We start from the raw sequence: 24,375 nt of genomic DNA on the forward strand, positions 1-24,375 counted from the left end.
TATTAATACCATCATAGCAAATGGTGCCTTATCCTTGTCTGTCTTGTCCATTTTCCATGCCTTGTCTTGTCTGTTGGTCTGTCCTGTTCCCTCGGCTCGACTTTTTGAATTCTGAACCTATCATGGATCCTGACATTCCATGACTGTTGGGGGGCCAGAAGAGACAGTGAAGGGGGACTTGTCCTTTGGGGGCCCAGGGGGAAGGGGGGCTTTGACTGTCAGGGGCCAGGGTGGTGGGGGGTAGTGGTGACTGCTCTGTTGGGGTGGGGGGGTTGGAGGCATGGGGGAGGGGGCATGTCCTTCAGGGGGCAGGGGAATAGGGCTTTAACTGTCAGGGGGGCTGGGGATGGGGTCTTGTCCTTTGGGTGGACTGGGGGGGGGGTGCTGTGACTGTCGGGGGAACTGGGAGAGGAGGCTTTGACTATGCAGGGGGAGGGGGGCTGCTGCTACCATCGCTACATACATACTTTAAACTTTTTTTTTTATTATAGGGGAGTTGGGGACGCCGCTTGAGGCGGCCCTGAGTTGAAACGGGAGTCAGCAATAACCCCTGATCAACCTCCCTGTTTGACCGTGTTTTATTTTTTCTTATTTTTCCCTGCCGCTTTAAATGTGCAGCGGGAACCTCAGGACCCGCGTTAGGGTCACGGGCCTCTCGCCACACATCTAACGCTTACCAGGGAGGAGGTGTTATTTTATTGTGGCTGGCCATCTTCTAGGTTGTCCGTAATAAAATATTTGCATTGAATTGCCTAGTAATGACCTTCTTTGCATGCATTTGCATTATTCATGCAAATCGCATGCAAAGAAGGTCATTGTAATAGGAGAGGATATCTGAGTGGGGATATTTATTTATTTATTTATTATTTTCCTATACCGACTTTCATGACAAGAATCACATCAAACCGGTTTACATTTAACAATGTATGTAAAGTATAGAGAACTCAAACCACAGTAACAAGAGTATGGTTAGGGAAGTGCGGCAGTTACATTAAAACAGGGTATTGATAACTGGGATCAGGAAAAGAAGGAACATATGTACAAGGTAGCAAAATAAAAGGATATGCAAAATAGTGCGCAATATACATTACAATATATTTTATTGCAATATATGCAAAATAGTGCGCAATATACATTACATAACAAGCATTAGAGCCCTAATGCGCTGCTTGATAAATGACCATGTTTGTTTTAAAGTGATATTTCATTGCAAGTTCCCTGCAGTAATCAAGGAAACTGTGAGATGCAAATCCCCTATCTGAGTCTCTGACTCATCTATTCAATGGTCATTTAAGCACCTTCACAGTAAGGGTCTGGCAACCTTTTCAATCTCACTCCGGTTTTCCTGGACTGGCCACTCCTGTTACAGAGCTGCCTTGCCCTCTTTTGTTCTGCTGCAGTTCACTTAAATTGAAGAAGGCTCTTTAACCGCCCCCACCCTTGGAGTGAGGTTTCACTTAGATTGCAAACCCTCTGGGGACAGGGAATATCTACAGTACCTGAATGCAATCTGCTTTGAAATTCATGAAAGGCAGAATATAAATAAAATAAATAAACTAATGCCATTGTTTTAGGGCAGGTTAGACTAGGCCTGTTTTGCCCCACTGCATGCTGGCACTTGTAATTCTTACATCCACATTGCGTTCCCAGTGCAGTAAATGCAGAACTGTCCTGAAAACAGTGGATCCCGTTGGCAGTCGTACACCTGAGAGGGTTGTTTGTGGAGACAGACCAGTTGGTGGTAGGAAAGAAGCAGAAAAATAATAAGATTGAACTGATCAGATTTGTGGAAATAGCCAAGGCTGCTGGAACACTAAAAGTATTCCTAAGATTAGCCTGAATGTGAATGTATGTCAAAGGTCAGCATTAAGTTTCGCTTCTGCCTTCTGGGTTCAACTTAGAAGAAATCATATGAATTAACAAAAATGCTGTCTTTTTAGCATAGTTATAGTATTAATCAGTTAAAAATGTTATACTTACTTAAGAAAGTAACCCATTGATGTGCATGTTTTGGGGAAGAGAAAAATATAACTTACAAATCCAAGGTTATACCTCAAGCTATGTAATTATCTTATCCTAAAATATCTTACTCATAATAAAAATTTTTCTCTTTTCTCTTTTCTCAGTGTTTATTTTTGTGCCAACACACCCACGTTCTCCAGCTGAATTTTGCACAGGATCCTACTTGCATGGCATTAATAACCTGACTTCCAGGAATCACAAAAACTCTAATTCGAGGATGAGGATGAGCAAGATGATGAGGTACGATCCATGTAGCATGGGAGAAGCCAAATTCCAATCCAGATTATGTTTTTCAATGTAAATGTATGGATGATCCTGTAACAAAATAATTATTAAAATGTTAGTATTTAGAATTAATTTAAGCAGGGTTCTATGTCTTCATTATCAATACTGAAAAAGAATCTGAAGCTGAAATCTGCAGGAGAGTATTTAAGATCATTGAGCACTGGAAAAATGTACTGGAAATTAATTTTTTAAACAGCGCAAAAAGCTTAGGGGCCAATATTCAACCACTATCAACCTGTACATGTTAGAAAAACTTTTCCAGCTGTCTTGACTGAGATATTCAGTGGTGCAGCTGTGCTGCTGAATATGCTCGGCCATCTTATAGTTATCCAGATAAGTTTATCCTGTTAACTGTAGGATAGGCAAGTAGCAGTCCTATGCTTATCTAGCTATCTCAGCCAGATAGTGCTGAATATTGGACCAGTGGCTCTGCCCTGAAATGTCCCATCCTGCCTTTCACTTAGCAGGTTAACTTTTTAGCCAGTTAAGTAGAAGCCACTGACCACACCTGGTTAAATCAAAACTGAACTGGTTCTTGGTACTGATTAACAGGCCCTTAAGCTCTTAGTGATCCATATTCAGTAAGTCGGTGAGTCTGGCTAAAGTTAGCTGGATAACTTGTCACATATATTCAGTGGGACAAGTTTCCTGCTAAATATCCTTGGCTTATACTGTTAAAACCTATCCAATCAGTGGGGGAATATATTTAATCCCTAGATTTGATGGTTATGTCTAGATCTTAGTCAGACAAACCCTTCTGAATATTGACTAGTTTTCAAAAGTTGTCCACAAAGAGCCAGAGCTACAAAAGGGATGAGAGAGAGGGAAGGCACTGGGAGGGAGGGAAGGGGGTGAGACAGAAGCAAGGTACCAGGGATTGAACATAATTCACTTTAACACAAGAAGTTGGCATAACTGGATCTGGCCTGGTGGCTCAACCAGGCAAGAAACTTGGGTTCAATTTCATGGCCAGGATTCTGCCTCCAAGACTAGCTCATACTGAGGATGTTGCAAAGGCAGTGTTCTCAGCTCCTGTGAACTTCGCTCAAAAGCGACATCTAGTGGCCAAATGTATGCAACATGTTTGCAAAGTTCATGAGGGAGATGCAGTTTGTAGAACCTGGCCAAAGACTGTAATTGTGATGGCAGGACTGTGTTGAGGGAGGGGGTAGATATAAAATAGGAAGATAATCTCTAGGAAGTTGTGAATGAAGACTTCTGGAGCCCTAATCTAGAAGGAGCTAGTTCCTATTTAATGGAAAGTCCTCAGAATCAAAAGGAAACTGTCATACCAACATTTTAAAAGCCTACATGAGGGAGCTGGGAGTAAGAGGGCCACTCTTAATGCCTTCATCATATTTAATAGTCATTGCACAACAAAGGAAGAAAATGACCACAATTAAACATGCTGGGGACTGCAGGCCAGAGAAGATAGCAAGCACACAAAGAAACCCTGTGGGAAGACAATCAGACAGAGATGAAACCTGAAAAATATTGAAAGGTTCATCCAGTCTATCCAATGATTCATCTCCATACTGCAAAGGATATCTTCCAACTGCCAACCCCACAGCATGACTACATGCAAGCTCTCCCTCTTTATACAGGGCTGTGTTTATCATCTTCCCCTGCTATACTCCACCATTTTGGACAGATGAGCATTAGGGTTGTGCATTTGTTTAAAACAAATAGGCATCCCAAAATGAATGGGACCCCATTAATTTCTTTTGGGATAGCTGGAATGAATGGAGCGGGTGCCCCAAATTAATCGAATCATATTTGTTCCATTCGTTTCATCCCCCATGTCAGTTATGGTACCAATAAGAAAATAAATCATTTTAATATCCAAACTCCTAGTGACAATATCCATCATGTCAGGGGTAGGGGAAGGCAGAGGAGGTAAAGAAAATGTTGGCAAGGTTAGCAGCAACAACAAAAGAAGCACACCTGTATCTAAGTTGAAATGGGACATCTTTAAGCCTAAAATGGCAAAAGGCAGTTCATAAGAACATAAAACTTGCCATACTGGGTCAGACCAATGGTCTATCAAGTCCAGTACCCTGTTTCTAATAGTGCCCAATCCAGGTCACAAGTTCCTGGCAGAATCCCAATGGGTAGATATATTCCTTGCTGCTTATCCCTGGGATAAGAAGTGGCTACCTACAACTCCACCTTAATAATGGTTTATGGAGTTTTCCTCCAGAAACTTGCCAAAACCATTTTTAAACACAGCTACACGATTAGAAACATAGAAATGACGGCAGAAGAAGACCAAACGGTCCATCCAGTCTGCCCAGCAAGCTTTTACCATATCCTCTGGCAACAAATTCCAGAGCTCAATTATGCATTGAGTATAAAAATATTTTCTCTTATTAGTTTTAAATGTATCACCTAGTAACTTCATTGTGTTCTACCCAGAAGAAATTGACATATGAAGAGCATGCGTAGATAAGCCTGTTTCGCTTCCATCTGTTTTGCAAAAGAGGAAAAAGGTGGCAGACTATATCAGAGACAGAGAGTAGCAAGGTGGAAGGGGTAGAACAGCAATGCTTTCCTCACTAGAGAGGATGCTGTGAAGGTATATTTTCATCCACTGATTCACATGAAGAGTCTTTTCTTGGCTTATCTGAATCAGAAGGGTTACTAGAAGAAGAAAATGAGGGAAGAATATACAGTAGTGTCTTAGCATCTAGTTCTAGTTGATGGGGGAGAGGATGTGATGAACAGCAGGTAGCACAGGTAGAGAGCATGACTGATTCCTCTGGCATTGTTCCTCAGGGTCTACCCTCTACCTCAGTTCCAATGTCAGCATCCACCCCCAAGGATGTACAGAAGGAATTGTGGAAGAAATCCTTCCTCTGGAGACAATTCAAAGTCAGAGGGACCCATGTTTTGTCCACTGTGCGAAAGACATTATTAGAGGTAAGCAAGCTGGGAAATGACAAGCACTGGTATGCACTATTACCTGCAGATGCAGCAGCCACTAGCATTGGAAGTACTAGTAGTAGCCAGGGGACTCTTTCTTTCAGTCAGGGGAAAGTGGTTGAAAAGGGGAAGAGTGCTCCCCAAGTTGAACCCATGCCCTCGACCCCTTCCAGCAGTAGGTGACAAGCCAGCAGTGCCCTTCCAAGTGTCAGAAGTGACAATTTAACATGAAGCAAATGGTGGTGGTCGATAACACTGTTCCAGGGTAGGAGGCAGGCAGCATCAAAAATTGTAATGAGGATCATTGGGAAAATGATTGCTCTTGATGATCAGCCTCTGCAGTTAGTGAAGAATGTGGGTTTAAAGTATTTGCTGCAGGTGCTAGTGCCAAATTATAAAGTCCCCTCCAGGACCACATTTAGTAGGAAGGTCATCCACAGCCTATACAATCACCAGTGCCACAGTCACATCCAAGCACTGCTGGCTAAGGCAGAGGGGAGTAGCATGCTGAACAGACTGAAAGAAATTGCTATTTCAGGTACTGTCTGGCAATGGTTTCACTCCTATCTATCTAATTGATAGCAAAGGATAATTGTTGAGAGAGAAGCTTCTGATTGGTTCCCAATGTGCTCTGGAGTTCCTCAGGAATTGGCTCTTTCAGCTCTGCCTTTTAATATACAATTAGCCCCAATTTGTCAAGTGCTGTCTACTTTATGCTCCAGCTATCGCTGATGATGTCCAGAGTTTTATTCCATTGGATAAATCTTGGTCTGATACTTCAATCTCACTTTCCATTTGCATAAATAACATCAAACAATGGCGCAGCTATAATAAGCTTGCAAAAACTGAAATCATATTTATTTATTTATTTAGAAACTTTTATATACCGGTATTAGTGGGGACATCATACCGGTTTACATTTGAACAAAAAGGCTTGAAAATACATGTTAACAGGGGAAGCGAACTGGGAGGGGGATAACAAGGAGCAGCGTGGAAAGAAAGATTAACATAACAGGAACAAGCATAAGTTAACAAAATAATTAGTTCCTTAATATAAGGAGGTTGTGATCACCATAAGGCGGTGCAGGGATGGGGTAGAGGGGGATCTATTCTGGATAGGCTTGTTTGAATAGTAGTGTTTTTAGTTTCTTTTTAAATTTGAATAAACATGGTCCGAGGCGCATGTGTACAGGGAGGGAGCCATCCAATTGAAGAATTTAATTGAGGACCCTTTGACCATTCAATCTGAGAGCACTCTAATCTCTATCTCAAAGAGTGCACGCAGCTTAGGAGTATTTATTGACTCCAAGCTACACTCAAATTAGAGCAGTGAACAGAAGAACATAAGAACCCTCAAATTAGAGCAGTGAACAGAAGAACATAAGAACATAAGAAATTGCCATGCTGGGTCAGACCAAGGGTCCAACAAGCCCAGCATCCTGTTTCCCTGTACGTACCCGGATCAGTCCAGACAGTGGGTTGAGCCTCCTTTCCAACAGGTGGAGACAGACTAAAACTTGAAGGATGCCCTATATCAAGACAGAGCCTATCCTCTAACCCTTCAGTATTCGTCTGTCTCCAGCAGGTGTAGCATCTCCCCTTCGGTTCTCTGCGGTAGGCTAGTCAGCCTTTTCTTCTCTTGTAGGCTCAAGCAAGTACTTCTATTAGTTCTCTCTTGTAAAAAAAAAAAAAAAAAAAAAAGTGACGGTTTTACTTTTTTACTGATTTTTCTTTTTTCTGTGTGGGAGACGGCTCCGTCTCCCAGCTCTTGCTGGGCTCAGGGGGGCTTTGCCCCTTTTGCGCTGCATAGCCTGAGTCCGTGTACGCTTCCAGGTGTGGGGACCGAGGCTCTCGGGGTCTCGTCTCCCCCCCCCCCCCCATCTGGCTGCCGAGAGGGTTTTTTAACCCGCTGCTGCACTCAGTAAAAAAAAAAAAAAGAAAAAGAAAAGTTTCAAACTTCAATAAGTTGCAGGTACTCACCTACCTCTAACTTATTTGCAGCAGTTGCCCAGCATTTTTTAATTTTTCTGGTCATAGCAGGCCTTGAACCAGCAGCCAGACAGGCAGGAGGCAGCAGGTTTCCCTCCTGCTCTCTCCTGCCCTGCAGGCTGTCAATCATTTTTTTCTCTGCAGACTTTTTTTCTCCTCAGAGCCGCTCTATCTTTGCCGCGGGCAGGCAGCCTGCCTCTTTTCTGCCAGCCCCCATCGATTTTTTGCCGTGGGGGTCTCTTCTATGCCTCCCTGCCGGGTGGGGAAGGTCCCTCCTCGGTAGGGAAGGCAAATTTAGCCCGGGGATCCCGTCCCCAGAGCTTGGCCAGGCCGTTCTTGGGTCGGGAAGCCCAGGAACGGTGGCCATTTTGGATTTTTTAGCAGCTCCGTTTTCGGAGCTCCCTGGGGCTGGGGGGGGGGGGGGGGCCGATTATTTTGCAGCTACCCCCCCGATTTGAGCCCCCCAGGAAGGGTTTTTGTCACTCCCCTCGCCTCTCCCTTCCCCTCCCCCTCCTGGGATTTTTGGGCTTGTTTTTTTCTGGATTTTTCCCTCCTCCTGCTTAAATTTTTTTTAGTGAGCATGCAGGAGGAGGTGGAAGGTTCCCCCCTTGCCCCCCCTGGGACAAATCGATTTTAAAAAAAAATAATTACTTAATTAATTAAATGAGTTACAAAGATTCCCCCACTCCGTGCCATTGACAGTTCGGCCGGCTGCGGAGCCCCTGGGGTCCCTTGGGGCGCGGGTGGTCCCGAAGGTGTCCCCTCCCTGCCCCCCGACAGATCCTGGTACTCCTGGATCCTGTAGCCCCCCCCCCGGTTGCGTTAGCTAATCTTCCTGGTGCCGCCTCTTGTCCACGGAGATGGCCCCGGTCCTGGCGGGATCCTGGTTTCGGCAAGCGCTTTCTTCCCTCCCACGCAAACACCAAACAGTTCCGCCTGCGGTTCTGGCAGGCTCCCCAGCCGGGCCGTGCCCTGACCGAGCTAACCCTCCCGGTAGCATTCTTGTTTAAAAAAAAAAAAAGGAAACCCCATAATCACTACGTGGACTGCTCTTGCGGTCGCGTTCAGGAGGGTTTTCCCTGTTTTCAAGCAGCCTGCTTGAGGCTCCTTTGAAGCGCACTCCGATGTCCTAGCGCCGGGGATGGGTTCCACTTTTTGCTGCAGTTTCCTGCTGTGGGCACGTCTCACATGGGGTCATCATCAAAATTCCTCTGCGCCCAAGACCCCCCGTGGCCAGAGGCTGCGCATTCGACCCTTCTCCGCCTCCAGTCAGCGGCGATTGCCTCGGTGATGTCCTCCACACGGCTCCTCTAGCTGTGCCACTGTTCGGCCACCCTGGCCTCCTCAGCCCGGTGGGGTACGTTGCCATTCAGAGGTAAGCAGCTCCATGTCCAGGACCTTGAGAAACTATGCATTTCCTAGCGTGCAGCAGATGGACTCAGAATAAGTGGGTATAGTGTGCTCGTGCTAGCAGTTGGAGACGGATCTGACGTCAGCACGGGTACATATACCCCCACAGGAAGTGAAGCAACTTAGTAATTTCCGTCTTTAAAGCAGTTTAAAGCGCCTGCACACTCGCTGAGCGTGTTTTCCAATACTACTTTCTACTTTCTAATTTTCTAAATTTCTAAGAAGATACCAGACGACGAGCCCCGCACTCCTGCGGTGATACCCTCGGGTCCCTCCCCCAGTTGAGTTTCCAGAGGTGATTTCCGCGATCCCTCGGAGGTCTACGCCTCGGTCCGGTGGCCGAACCGCGGCAGGGATCTAGCACCCGAGCGAGAAGGGCTCGGGCGTGGCTGAGAGGCGCTTCGGTCCCGGCGAGGACTTAGCCCCGAGCGAGACGAGTTCGGCGGCTTAGAGGCAGCGGGTGCACTTCCTCGAGTGCGGCGGTGAAGGTATTTCCCCTCTCCCACCGCAGCCGGAGACCGCCCGGGTTACAGCCGGGAAGCGCCGAAAATCAGGTAAGGCGTACATCTCTTACTTTTTGGTCTCCAAGGTACAAGGATTGGCGGCGTTGCCTGCATGCGGCACGCCGTGGAGGTCGCCATTTTGTCTGCCTTGTTCAGGTATTGAGCGCCCACGGATAGGCGCACACGGATAGGCGCCTGTTGATAGGCGCACAATGCAGCATATAGATTGCTAAGCATATTGTATATTATTGAGCGCATATTGCTGAACGCATATTATTGAGCGCATATTGTATATTATTGAGCGCATATTGCTGAATGCATATTATCGAGCGCATATTGTATATTATTGAGCGCATATTGCTGAACGCATATTATCGAGCGCATATTGTATATTATTGAGCGCATATTGCTGAACGCATATTATTGAGCGCATATTGTATATTATTGAGCGCATATTGCTGAAAGCATATTATTGAGCTCATATTGCTGAACGCATACTATTGAGCGCATATTATTGGCAGCATATCGTATAAAGCGATGGAACACTTAAACGCCCCGGCGTCTCCAGAGGCGGCACCTCCTGATTCCGGCGTGAAAGCTCTTGGCCTGTGCTCAGCATGCCAGCTTAGAGCCACACAGAGCGAGGAGCCAGACTCCCTTTGTGCCCAATGTGAGGAGGCCGTGGGAGCCTCGAGCCAGGACCAGTCTCAACCGAGGTTTACCGACAGTTCCCCAGGGGCCACCCCGGATCTAGCGGGCCGTCTCGAACAGCCAGGAATCCCGGGGGACCTGGTACCCCGACGGCTAGAGACCGCTTCCATTTCCTGGGTGGACTTATTTAAGGGGATCCACGCCTTTGTACAGATGCAGTCGGCTTCCCGTCCAGGCCCTGCTGCCCCGGCTGCCCCTGCCCCCGGACCCTCTCGTCCTTACCGCGGGCACCCGCCTCCGGCCAGTCCGGCTCATGAGGATCCTGATGTCTCGGAGGACGAGTCCGGACTCCCCGAGGAGGGGGAACTTCCCTCGGGGATAGAGCCATATCGAACTATGAGGCGGTTCTTTCCCAAGGAAGATCTCTCCGACCTGGTTTCTCAGTGCCTGACGGAGTTGGCTATTCCAGGCCCCAGTACCATGGAGGCATCCAATCAGAACCCCCTGCTGGAGGGTCTTCGTCCGACAGCCCGCCATTTCCCCTTCCTGCAAGCGGCACAACAGCTGATCGATTTGGAGTGGAATGCGCCGGAGGCCTCATTCAAAGAGGGTCGGGCCCTGTCTGGCGTGTACCCCCTGGACCCGGCAATCAAGGATATGCTGGCGTGCCCCAAGGTGGACGCCATAGTTAGCATTGTGGTCAAGCGCACTACCATTCCAGTGGAGGGGGGGGGGGCGGCCCTCAAGGAGGCTCATGACCGACGCCTGGACGCCATCCTGAAACAAACCTTTGAGGTGGCAGCTCTGTCTCTGCGGATCGCAACCTGTTGCACAGTGGTGACACGTTCCTGTTTGTCACAGGTCAGGAACAATGTCCCGGCAGCGGACATGGAGTCAGCTCTCTCGTTCCTCACGGTTGCCGCCTCCGACCTAGTCCGTACGACAGCCAAGGGGGTCTCATCCTCAGTAGCAGCCAGGAGGCAGCTCTGGATACGGAACTGGTCAGCTGATGCTCCTTCTAAGACATGCCTCACCAGAATGCCCTTCAAGGGCTCTCTTCTGTTCGGCAGCGACCTAGATAAACTGGCCAGCACATGGGGCGCCTCTCCAGTACCTCGACTGCCGGAAGACAGGTCCAAGAGGAACCAGCGCACCTTTCCAAGGCCCTCCAGAGGTAGAAGCTCCCAACGCTTCACTCCCTGTAGGAGTCGCTACCAGGCACCTCGTCCTCAGGCCAGGAACCAGTCCTTTCAGACCAAGCAGCACAAGAGGGGACCAGGCTCAGGTTCAGGTCCCGGCCGCACCTCACAATGAGAATCAGCCGATCCATCCGGGGGACGAAGCCATAGGGGGCAGGTTAACCCTCTTCTACCCCAGATGGGTCGAGATTACGTCGGACCAGTGGGTCCTCGCCATCATCCGAGAGGGGTATTATCTGGATTTCCATCACATCCCTCCGGACAGGTTTGTGGAATCTCCGTGTCCAATCCACAAGAAGGCGTCATTGGAAGCTACCCTGGCGAGGCTCATGTCCTTGAAAGCCATAATCCCAGTACCTGCATGGGAAATGGATTCTGGGCACTATTCCATTTATTTCATGGTACCCAAGAAAGAGGGCACTTTCCGACCCGTCTTGGACCTCAAGTCAGTCAACCGATACTTAAAGGTCCCGAGGTTTCGCATGGAAACTCTGCGCTCAGTCAAGACCGCAGTACAGCCAGGGGAATTCCTCACGGCCTTAGACTTATCAGAAGCCTACCTGCACATCCCGATCCATCGGGATCATCAGCACTACCTACGCTTCAAGGTTCTGGGACGACACTTCCAATTCTGGGCTTTGCCCTTCGGGTTAGCCACGGCGCCACAGACCTTCACCAAGGAGATCGTAGTGGTAGCAGCGGCGCTCAGACGGGAAGGAATCCTTGTCCATCCCTACCTAGATGATTGGCTGATCAGGGCGAAATCACGAGAGGAGAGCCATCGGGCAACCAACAGAGTGATCTCCCTTCTGGAAAGCCTGGGATGGGTAGTCAACCTAAGCAAGAGTTGCCTACAGCCTTCCCAATCACTGGAATACCTGGGAGTCCGGTTCGACACCCAGGCAGACACAGTCAGCCTCACCACCAAGAGAAGGTTAAAGCTCCAGACTCGTCTATGGTCCTTGATGGGAGCCAGCCGGCCCATAGCTTGGGATTATTTGCAGGTTCTCGGTCTCATGGCATCCACCCTGGAAGTGGTACCATGGGCGCGGGCCCATATGAGACCACTACAGTGCTCCCTCCTCTCTCGATGGAGCCCACGCTTCCGGAATTACTCCGTACATCTACCTCTACCCGCCAGAGTGCGGACCCAGCTATGGTGGTGGTTGCAGTCCGACCACACGAGCAGGCGGTCGAAGATGTCCTCCCCCACGTGGATCCTGCTCACCACAGATGCCAGCCTGAGCGGATGGGGAGCACACTGCGAAGAGCTTACCGCCCAAGGGCGGTGGAACAGAGAAGAGTCGGGGTGGAACATCAACCACCTAGAGGCACGGGCAGTCCGGTTAGCCTGCCTGCGATTTGCTCACAGACTGCGGAACAGAGCAGTCAGAGTGATGTCCGACAACGCCACCACAGTGGCATACATCAACCGACAGGGCGGAACCAGAAGCCAACAGGTGTCCCTAGAGATAGCCCCGCTGATGGCTTGGGCAGAGGCGAATCTCCAGGACACCTCCGCGTCCACATTGCCGGAAGGGACAACACCACGGCAGACTTCCTCAGCAGGGAAAGCCTAAATCTGGGAGAATGGCAGCTGTCCCCACAGCCTTCCAGATGATTGTGGATCAGTGGGGGACTCCGGACATGGACCTATTAGCGGACAGGTCGAATACTCAAGTACCCAGATACTTCAGCCGCAAGCGAGATCCATTCTCTCATGGGATCGACGCCCTGGTTCAACCATGGCCTCCAGGGACCCTGTTATACGCCTTTCCGCCGTGGCCCCTGCTGGGCGCCCTTATACACAAGATTCAGAGGCACAGAGGCCTAGTTCTTCTAGTGGCAATAGACTGGCCAAGAAGACCCTGGTACGCGGATATGAGAAGACTACTGACAGGGGAGCCCCTTCCCCTGCCTCCTCTCAGGGATCTGCTACGGCAAGGTCCCATCCTCCACGAGGATCCGGCTCAATTCTCTCTTACGGTCTGGCCATTGAGAGGGCTAGACTGAAGAAAAGAGGTTACTCGGAGCCGGTGATATATACACTCCTCCGAGCTCTCAAGTTTTCCACATCCCTCACCTACATAAGGATCTGGAGAGTATTTGAAGCCTGGTGCGACACTCATGGCACCAATCCACATGCGACCACAATCCCTATTGTTCTGGATTTCCTGCAGGATGGGCTTCAGAAGGGTCTCTCCCTAAGCTCCATCAAGGTTCAGGTGGCCGCGCTGTCTTGCTACGGTCCCAGGAGGGATGGCAAGACCATTGCCACGCACCCAGATGTTTCCCGCTTCCTGAAAGGAGGCAAGCACATTCGTCCGCCACTGAAGTGACCAGTGCCCCTGTGGAACCTCAACATAGTTTTGGATTTCCTCGCGGGATCCACCTTCAGACCCCTCCGGGGCCTGTCTCTCCGTTCTCTAACTTTGAAGATGGTGTTCTTGCTGGCAGTGTGTTCAGCACGCCGCATCTCAGAGCTACAAGCGCTGTCCTGCCGTGATCCCTTTCTCAGGCTCACTCCAGAGGCTATCCATCTTCGCACGGTTCCTTCCTTCTTACCCAAAGTAGTCTCACAATTTCACCTCAACCAAACCATATCCTTGCCAACCATGGTGGGTTTGAAGAAGTCGGAAGAAGGGCGTTTGCTACGCCATCTCGACATCGGCAGATTGCTGCCCAGATACCTGGAAATGACAGAAGCAGTACGAAAGACGGACCATCTGTTCATCCTTCACAGCGGGAAGAAACAAGGGGAAGCGGCCTCTCGGCCCACAATCGCCTGCTGGATCAAAGAAGTTATCAGAGCGGCCTGCGTAGAGTCCGGGAAGTCACCGCCTCTGCAGGTCAAGGCTCATTCTACCAGAGCGCAGGCGGCCTCTTGGGCAGAATCTAGGATGCTGTCGCCCGCAGAGAAGGCGGCGACATGGTCCTCCCTCCACACCTTCTCCAGAGTTTACCGTCTGGATGTCCAGGCCAGGGAGGACACAGCTTTTGCGAGGGCAGTCCTACGCGGTCCTCAGGCAGCCTCCCACCCAGTCCGGGAGTAGCTTTTGTACATCCCACTTGTTCTGAGTCCATCTGCTACATGCTAGGAAATGTAGAGATTACTTACCTGATAATCTCCTTTTCCTTAGTGTATTCAGATGGACTCACCATCCCGCCCAGCTGCCAGTATACATGGGTTTCATCACTTCAAGGTAAGGCATGTCATTTCTTGCACGAGAGCGTCCACTCTACCAGGTGTCGACGCCTTCCGGTTGGGAACGCTGGCGGTCTCCAGCTACTTTCAATCGGTCAGGGGAATCCTGTTTCATTAATTACTTGATTGGTCAGTACACATATATCCATAACAGCTTTTGCAAGGAAGATTACTAATTGCTTCACTTCCTGTGGGGGTATATGAACCCATGCTGATGTCAGATCCGTCTCCAACTGCTAGCACGAGCACACTATACCCACTTGTTCTGAGTCCATCTGCATACACTAAGGAAAAGGAGATTATCAGGTAAGTAATCTCTACATTCCTTAGGGAACGGTAGGGGCCATCAGCTCCCGGTGGCCTGTCCAAAACCATCCTGGTCCTCTATACCCTCTAGTCCACGCTTTCGGGGCCATAGTTGGTACACCCCACGCAGGCATGATGACTCCTCAGGGGGGTTCTCTTTCTCGATCACAGTTCCTGTCGCTGCGTTCTTTTGGGTGCCATCCCTTTCGCGATGGTTCGCCCACACGCTCCATCCTTACGCCTGCACATTCTCCGGAATGTCTTTGCTTCATTCATCGGTTCCCCTCTGCGGCGGTTGTTTTTCCCTCCTCTCCGCGGTCTGGGTTCGGATCCGGTCGGACCAGGAGGCCCTCGACATTCTCAGACACGGGTACGTCTTCACCTTTCTTGAGTTTGTCGCAATCTTTTTCTGTTTCCCCGGGTGCTCGGTCCCTGCGGCATATGGTGGAGCAAACCCCCACCAAGCTCCTGTGTCTGGACGCGGAGGCCCCGGTCCCAGCCAACGTACTTCCTGCAGGCCACTATCCTATTTTCTTCATTCACTCTTAGACCTCACAAGGGTCACCCGGGCAGTCAATTCCCGCTTCTCCGCATACTCGTGCTGTCCTGCCCCGGGACAATCCTCGTCCCTCTCGTTTCTCACAGTGGCATATTCCCTTTTCCGTTTCATCGTGGCTGCCATAGTCCTTTCGTGTTCGCGTCCTCTGCTGGGACTTCGAGTTCTGGGCGCTCCTTTTGGTCTCGCGACGGAACCTTGCATCTTCACCAATGTCTAGGTGTTGATGGCAGCAGCTCTCCGCTGGGTAGCACTTCTCGTCTACTCTTATCTAGGCATCTGGCGCGTCTGGACCAAGGCGGTGGTTCTTTGTCGGCGATTGGTGCATCGCGTGCTAGCTCTCTTTGCGTCCCTGGGGTGGATCCTGTATTTCCCTTCGAGCAATCTTCAGCCCTCCACGGAGTTAGAGTACCTGAGCATCCACTTCGACACCCGGGTAGGCAAGGTCTTCTTGCCTCGTGCGTGGGTCCTCAAGTCATTCGGCCGTTTTCAGAGTCTGCCCTTGCTTCCTTCTTTGATGGCTTGTGACTGCCTGTAGATCTTGGGCTTTTCGACTCCTACCATCGACTTAGTTCCTTGGGCCCTTGCTCCAATACGACTGTTCTAGATAACTTTGCTGTCCCGTTGGCGCCACTGGTGGAACAGTTTCACACAGTTCTCCCGTCCTTGGGCTCTACTGTCGCCGTCTTACAGGGGTAGATTCCCCCTTCTTCCTTTGCTACCGGGCCTACCCCTCCAAGTTCTCTAGTGGTCGATAGTACCCACGGATGTCAGTCTTTCGGGCTGGGGTGTGGTCTGCCCCTCCCAGTATGCCCAGGGGACCTGGCCAGCGTCTCCGTCTTGCTGGCACGTTACAGAGGCTCGGGCGATGTTCCTAGCTCTTCTGGAGTTTCTTCCTCTCATACGCGGCAAGGCGCTACGGGTCTTGCCCGACAACTCCACCACCGTGGTTTGCCTCTATCGCCCAGGTGGCGCTCGCAGTCCGTGGGTGGCCCTGGACACGAGCCTTCTCTTTGCCTGGGCAAAGCGACACCTACAGTGCCCGGCGGCCTCCCACTCCGCGGGCCAGGGGAATGTTCAGGTTTCTTCCTCCGTCGTCAGTTGCTAGATCCCGGGGATAGGGAACGCTTTCGCTCAACCATAGTCCTTTCATCGACAGGTGGTTCCCTCCCACCTGGGTCTCATGGCGACTTTTCTCTGTACCATGGTAAATTTCGTTCTTCCACTGGTAGGACCACGACTAGGCAGGCGTAGTTGCGTGGCTCTCCCTTGGCCGGCGGTATGTCTTTTTCTATTCCCCCCCCCCCCCCCCCCCCAGTGTCTCTGGTCAGGAAAGTTCTCGGATGGATAGTTCTCCGCCGGAGTTCCATGGTTCTGGTAGCGAGGGGCCGTTCTGGCCTTGGCTCGCGGTTTTTCTCCACCCAGCGACGGTCGGACCTCTGTGGCGGCACCTTCTTGCTTGGCTCCCTAGTCAGGGATCTGTATTTTTTTCAACCAGGTCGTTCACGCTTGCCTAGCGCCTTGCCTTTTTGGATGGCAATGTCTCCAGTGCGAGGATTTTTCAGAGGAGGCCGTCTTCGCCTTGCTTCGGACCCGGAATCAGTCGACTCCCTGACGTACGTGCGCCTTTAGAACGTGCCTCAGTGGGTTTGTGCGGAGTCTGGTTCTCGGCGTACTCCGCACCGATTTCGTTAGTCTTCTTCTCCGAGGCAGCCTCTCCGAGGGTCTTTCCTTTCGTTCTCGGCACGTACAAGTCTCCCCCTCGGCTCTCTCCTGGACCGAGTGGCAGGTCGTCCCTGAGCGGCCACCTGATTGCGTTTTGGACCCTCACGGGCGTCAGGCATCTATGCTCCCCTTCTCGCCAACTTGTCCGTCGTAATCTTTTAATTTGGTTGTTCGGATCCCTCTATTCGGCTCTGTTCGACCCTCTCTGTCGCTTCACCTTGCAGGCCCTTACGCTTAAGACTGTTTCCTGGTCTTCTCTCCTCTGCTCGTCTGATCCAAGCACTGTCCTGTCGGGACCCTTTTTGCGATCTTCCGACTCCAGGGTAGCCCTCGTACGGGCCCTTCCTTTTTGGTGAAGCTTCATCTAACTTCTTTGTCTTTCGGTCGGCAGAACTCTCTGTATTTTTCCTGCGACTGGTGACGGTCCCCATTCTCATGAAGCCTTACGGCTCTCCGTTTCCTCGCTGCCATACGAGTTCTCTTGCACTATTTCCTGGTCTGCAATGGCCTTCGCGCATTGGTCTATCTTCCTGTTCCCTGGAGTGGGTCCTATCGGGGTAAGCTGGCTTCTGTGTCCACGTTAGTGCGCTGGTTGTAGGAAGTGATCTTTTAGGTTGCTCTTTGTCTTAGCCTGGCGGTTCCCCGAGGGTCTTCCGACTCCTTCTTTGCGTTCTAGAGCTCCCTTTTGAGCGAACATTCACTTCTTCTCTCCGTGGACGTTTTCCACTGTTCATACTTGGGCGTCCTTATCTCTTTTTGCTCAACACTATCACCTGGATGTGTAACTTCTCCTTCGGTTCTTTTGGGCTACAAGTGCTTCGAGCGGGACTGCCTTGGTCCCACCCGTTTTAGGGAAGCTTTGGTACATCCCATCAGTCTGGACTGATCCGGGTACGTACAGGGAAAGGAAAATTAGTTCTTACCTGTTAATTTTCGTTCCTGTAGTACCACGGATCAGTCCAGACGCCCTTCCCTGTTTGTCTTTTTCTGTCCTCTCGAAGCTGTTTTTTTCTTGCAGTTCTACACAGTCTACCATCTCATTTTTGTACAAAAATACTGAGCAAAAACACCAGAAGCCTTGGTTGTTCTCATGCCAAGAATATGCAAGAGTGGGTAGTTAGACCATGTTTCTTACATTTTTTCTATAGTTGCTCCATTGAGCTTTTTGGTTACTTGCTTTCTGCTTTGACATACGTTATACTGAAGGGTTAGAGGATAGGCTCTGTCCTTATATAGGGCATCCTTCAAGTTTTAGTCTGTCTCCACCTGCTGGAAAGGAGGCTCAACCCACAGTCTGGACTGATCCGTGGTACTACAGGAACGAAAATTAGCAGGTAAGAACTAATTTTCCTATACTTCACTTTCAATGCATATCCAGCATAGCTCTCTGCTTCAACTGCAGGGGAGAAAGACTGATACTTCACGCATATCCAGCATAGCTCTCTGCTTCAACGGCAGGGGGAATGAAGAAAAGTGGATCTATATACAGACAACAACCAACAAGGACTGAATTACATAGTCTGGGTAAACAAATAAGCATGGGTGTAGCTTGCTTATTGCGGCGGTTACTACCCCTAACTAATTAAGCTAGATATTTCACTTAGATGCAGCTCCATCACTGCTCTCTGCATTAATGGTGGGGTGGAAGGGAAATAGAACCAAAAGGTTACTAAGAGCCAAGAGTAACAGATAAGTATGAGAAAAAAAAAAGTACGAAGCTTGCTGGGCAGACTGGATGGGCCGTTTGGTCTTCTTCTGCCATCATTTCTATGTTTCTATACTCAATAATTTAACATTTACTATAACAGCAGTATGTTTAAACCAATAGGGTGATTGTATTTTTTGAATATTCAACTGAATGACTGGAATTTCCAATGCCACTCTGCCTTGCATGTTACATCTTGGGTTTTTTGTGCCACTAAGCTTTGCTGCCAATTCCAGACTTTACAAATTAGAGTTCTTTAATCCATTGTGCCTTGCTGTCATACCCCAGAACTTATACCTTGAGTTGTTCTTGTCAGTCTGGGGGGGCTGCTTTGCCCCTTTATCAGTGCCTGGGGCTTTTACCTGCCACTTTTTCTGCTTTGTTTCCCCTTCATGGTGCCTCAGGATACTAAAGCCACTTTGCCTCTTGTGTCTGCCTCACGGAAATGCTATCGGTTCATACCACTGTTGCTGGTGCCCATTTTTGGAGCCTTGGGGTGTTCTTCTCACACTGCCTTTCTTCTTTGCTTCTCTGATGCTGCCCTGAAGAACTCTGTCAAGGGCAGTAGAATTCAAACCCATGGTCTCAGGAGTTTAGAATCAGAAGTTCTGACAACAGAGCCACAGGGACTCAAACTGCAAAGCTCTCCTAGTAAAGTTCAGAAGAAGAAAAGACAGGGAGACCAACCCACACTGATTCCTTATTGGACCAGCAATAGATGTGCCCTAATAGGCTGCAGTGTATAAGGAATACCTTTGCTGGTCCAACGACTCATCTGGTGTCTGCCTCACGGAAATGCTATTGGTTAAGCTGTTGATCTCTGGAGAATCATCGTGCTTCATTGCCAAGCCCGAGTCTCAGTTTCATCCCTTATGGAAACTTGTTGGCTTTGGATCCTGCTTACATGCTTCTGTCTTCAGCTACCTGTCTGTTCTGTTTTCCAGCCTTGCACTCAGCCCAGCTTGGTCCCTATTAACACCAGAAGTCCTGGCAGTCACCTGAACCCTAGGGCTCAACTCATGGGGCACGGCGGAAGTCGTTAGGTGAAGACCCTCCAGCCCCAACAGACTTTTAAAGCAGTGCGGACCGTGACAAACTCCTGCCAATGCTGGTACCCCTTTGCCTTTTCATGGAGCCTTAGGCAATTCATGCCACTTTTGGTGCCATTTTGCCAGAGTCTGGGTACCTTGGAGTTCTTTCTCCCTTCTGATGATTTCTTCCCATAAGTTCCATGAGAGTTGTTGAGAAACACCAATTCTAGAGCCCAATATAGGCTGCAATGCTTCCCCCATTGAGTTTAATATTTTATGATGTTATCCTTTGAAGTTGATTTTAATTTTGTTGTAAATTGCTTTCGAAGATTTGATCAGGACAGTGATTAATAAATAATTGTAAATAAATAAAAGGAAAAACAAATCAAACAAATAAACAAATACTGTATCTTTTTTTCGTTTTGAAACTAAAGAAATTAATTTGAGGTCCCATAAAAGGAATGGATGAAACAAAAGAAATTTTTTTCTTCTGTACATCCCTAATGAGCATTCAAGATCCCCTAGTTAGTTCAGCCCATCTTTCTAATGTCAAACTGCAAAGCTTTACAATCATCTATATAATTGTCCTTACTTAGGACTTTCAACCAGATGGTATTGGCTGGCAACCACAGGATCTTTAAAGCAATATAATTGTTGGTATTTTGTCAACCACCGGCCTCCACCACAGGAAAACCTCCTCCCCATCCCTTTCCACAAACTATCCTCCCAAGCCCTAGAACCCGTCTTGTGTAGCATGTGCTCTGGCTGACCTATACCCACGAGCCTCTACAGTCTGTTACAGCCATCACTGCCACAACTGGGTGTAGAATCAGTCTCTGCTTCAGGTTTAAAGCGGTGGGGGAAAATTGGTAGAGAAGAAAGAGTCTGTGGGTAGAGGGAGGCTATGAAGATCAGAAGGTTGAGTGGGGGAGGATTGATTGTGGAAAAGAGGGGCAGATGATGTTTGGAGGAGGAAGGTGGGCCAATTTTTCTTTCCAAAGTTAGCAAATCTACCCATTCCAGCATGGCTGTTACCTGAGCATCTGGATTCCTAGGTTCTCTGCCTAACCTGCCAGAAAGACCCAGCTACATAAGCACCACGCTGACTTTTCAGCGCCTGCTTTCTTAACGCATGCATGGCAACCGCAAGGAGGGCGCCATGCAATATGTAAATTAGGGGGTTGCACTAGGAAAGAGGCGCTAGGGTCGCTTGGACAACCTTAGCGCCTCCTTGCTAATGCGACCCGCCGTGGGTGCCGGTTATGAAGACCAACGCCGGTAAACTTGGCTTCGGTTTTCATAACCTGACTGTCATAACCTGCCTGTCTGCCAGTAGTGAAAAGGACACCATTTTCATTACTGGCAGACAGCCAGTTATGAAAACCGCCGGCTACGGTCTTCATAACTCGGCGCTCTGCTGAGTTATTTTATTTTATTTTTTGTATTTTAAAAAAGAAGTTCAGAAAAGCAGTTTTTTCTGCTTTTCTGTACTTCTTTTCAATGCGCTCAACTATTAATGCCTGCTCCAGGCAGGTGTTAATGTCTGAGCAATAAATGTGCATCTGAGATGCACATTTATCTTTTTGCTTTTGGAGTGAATGAGTAATAGCCTCATTTACATGCATTTGCATATGATGAATGCTATCTCATTCACTCCGCGTCGGTCGCACGTTAAATAGGCGCTAATCCCCCTATTGCATTAGGGGGTGGATTAGCGCCTATTTATCCCGCATCTGACTGCGGGTTATACAGTGCGCTTGGCTGAGTGTACTGTATTGCATCGGCCTCCTAGTTATTACAGAACTTGCATCCTGCCAGATAGACTTGGCTGCTGGTTAATTCTATCAAGTACAAGATTTTAGATGCATTTGTAATGTTTCTGCCTCATACACATTTGTAGGTGAATTTTAAAAGAGTGGCTTGTATAAAAGGGCCCATATATGCAAGTAAATGGGCCGATTGCACACAACTCATATTTTAAAAGTGGCAAAGTTTGTAAAAAAAAAAGCATGTAAAAATGGGCATGCCAGGGGTGTTCCAGGGCGAGTCTAACATTTACGCTAATAAGTTGCTGCTTTAAAAACCTGCCAAAATGATCTGCAGAAATAAAGTCTTTTACTTGCATATATATTTACTCCTGTTCAATATCTGGTGTAAGTGATTGTAAACATCATAAAAGTGAAAGAACGACTGGGTAGAGGGTCTGGGTGCAATGGGAGGACTTCAAGATGAAAAACCAGGAGGGTCTTCACGAGCTGCAGGTGGTCTGGGCAAACAGGTAGACATATTGGTAAAACTGATTATTTAATTGCCGCGCACATGTTATAAAATTTCTTGACTTGCGCGTGTAGAAGACAACTTAAGGGGGGTAGTAGAAGCGTCAAGTTAATGTGAGCAAAATCTACTCATGTATTCTTTTACAATCTGAAGTACAAATATGGGGATATATGAATTGTGCACACTTATCCAGCTAATTTTCAACTTCTTTGGCTAAATAGTGTCTTTCTTGCTATTTAGATGGACAAATTTGAACTTATGTGGATAAAGTAGCCACACTTATCTGGATAAATGCCAATTCATTCAGCTAAGTAGAAGCGGGCCTACATGGACTGATAAGTTTGAAAAGCAATACTTGTCTGTCTAAGTAGCACTTTTTGGATTTATCTGGCAACATGCATCTACTTAGCTGGATAAATAAGCTTTTATCTGAATAAGTCCAAACTTGTGTGGCTCGAGTTTTTCATACGTGCAAATTTGAATGCTCATATGTACTTGTATTTTATAACCTGCGAATATCATTTCTGCACAGGTTATAAAATACAGTAGCAACTTCGCATGCACCCATATACACATGTAAATGACCACAAAGAAGTTTTGAAAGTTACCCTCTAAGTGAAAAGGTGGAGCATTAAAACCATGTATGTTCTCTAGTGCAATACTGTATATAGTGGTGCCGCTGGATAAATAATTCTTATTGTACCTTTGAGGGACAGATCAGCTTGAGTGGTTCAGAAAATGTCTTAACTTCAGCCTTTTCACCTTCGCTCTGGAACTAGAACATATCACAAAACACCATATCAAACATATGTAACCGAAAAACAGTCACATTTTAAAAAATCGACATCAGAGAGTCAAGCCATTATAGTTTTGGATTTGGCTTCAGTTTGGGTTCTACTTTGATTGAAGTGTTCTGGTCCAGGCCAATAAAGTTTCCAGAAACAGTTTGGTACACATGAAGCAACCAATCCAGTTCTGGTTCACATGAGAACATTTAAATATAAGGCACATTAAATGATCATCTGCAAAGTGGAATAAAGCAACCTAATAAATCTAAATCTGTTCCAGCTAGTGTCAGTCATAGCTACTATAGAGCATGCAGGAAACAAAAAATTAATTCTAAGTACTTAGTGAATCATTTGAAATGCTTGTGTGAATCCTTCCAGATAAAGATCAAAATGGTTCATCTAATCTGTCCCTCTTCCATTTGAAACCATAGGATCTCCTGAGTGAAGGTTTCATGGTGGAAATCAGGTTTTTGGTTTAGGATTGGCTTAACTCTCTGAGCACTGTGAAATGAAGCTGTAAAGTAGTGGCCCTCCTTAATCTGTGCCGGATCAAGCAAGATGTCTGGTCTACCTTAAAATCCCATAGAGGGACAGAGAGCAATGTGGGTGGGAGCCTGATGGACAGAATAAGAGGCAGAGTCCAGCTGGCATCAAGAATCCCCACATCTTCAGGAGAAGCCAGCTCCTGTACCCACTTTGGGCGAAGTTATGGTGCAAATACACTGCTGGAAGTTAGGAAGTCTCCTGTTATTGTATGTTGATAATTGTAATAAGGTTAAAATTCAAGGTGAAAAGGCTGGAATCAGTTTCGTTCCTGCCTCCAGCCTATGAAAGTTACTTAGCTATCCTACATATGGTGCCAGTTTGGGAATTTCTGGACTACACGTCTGCAAAGGAAGAAACCCAAATCTCCAGAAGAGGAAAAGAAAATAGCGAAGAAATAAAAAGTGTGGTGTTTGTTACTTGCCCAAAGACGTTTGAGGCAGAAGCAGTGCTGCTGGCTATGCACAGAGCACTGAGGACTTTAAAAGACCATGGCACAGGGAGAAGCAATAAAGGCAAATAGCTTACATTTTTTTCTTTAATCCAGAAAGCTATTTTTTGGGGCCTGAAGGAAAAATTGGCTGTAAAAGTTTGTGTGCAAGTAAGAAGAGAAGCTCTGCTTGCTTAAGTGAGTAACAGGCTGATACAGTACAGTGCGCTCTGATGGAGCGCACTGTTAACCCACATTTGGACGCGCATTTTCGACGCTCTACCTTTACCCCTTATTCAGTAAGGGGTAATAGCGCATTGAAAACGCGCGTTCATCCCCCCCCCGAGACTAATAGCGCCCGCAACATGCATATGCATGTTGATGGCCCTATTAGTCATTCCCGCGCGATACAGAAAGTAAAATGTGCAGCCAAGCCACACATTTTACTTTCAGAAATTAGCGCCTACCCAAAAGTAGGCGCTAATGTCTGCCGGCACCGGGAAAGTGCACAGAAAAGCAGTAAAAACTGCTCCCTCCAACTTAATATCATGGCTATATTAAGTCGGAGGTCCCAAAAGTTAAAAATAATTTTTAAAATATTAATAAATTTAAAATCGGCCCGCGGCTCCCGGGTCGAAAACCGGATGCTCAATTTGCCGGCGTCTGATTTCCGAACCTGTGGCCTTAGGATACTCCACCGCACCTCAAGTCAGAGATCTGGGAATACTACTAGACAACAGACTCAGCCTCAACAAATTCATAAATAACACTACAAAAGAATGCTTCTTTAAATTACAAGTGCTGAAGAAACTAAAGCCCCTTCTACTC

The 24,375-nt window shown here is 48.1% G+C and overlaps 1 protein-coding gene across 2 annotated transcripts in view; it reads right to left on the minus strand.

The window, feature by feature from the left end:
• Positions 1-2,116: 2,116 nt before the first annotated feature.
• LOC115089622 (phospholipase B1, membrane-associated-like) overlaps positions 2,117-24,375 on the minus strand; it is a 296,793-nt gene continuing 274,534 nt past the window's right edge. For both annotated transcript variants that reach the window (XM_029597713.1, XM_029597714.1), the window contains exons 16-17: positions 22,490-22,561; positions 2,117-2,337 (exon numbers count right to left, since the gene is read on the minus strand). In XM_029597713.1, the coding sequence (XP_029453573.1) occupies positions 2,218-2,337; positions 22,490-22,561 (192 nt within the window). In that variant the 3' untranslated portion in view covers positions 2,117-2,217. The remainder of the gene's footprint in view (positions 2,338-22,489; positions 22,562-24,375) is intronic.

This window comes from Rhinatrema bivittatum, chromosome 4, assembly GCF_901001135.1.
Source record: "Rhinatrema bivittatum chromosome 4, aRhiBiv1.1, whole genome shotgun sequence".
Lineage (NCBI taxonomy): Eukaryota > Metazoa > Chordata > Amphibia > Gymnophiona > Rhinatrematidae > Rhinatrema > Rhinatrema bivittatum.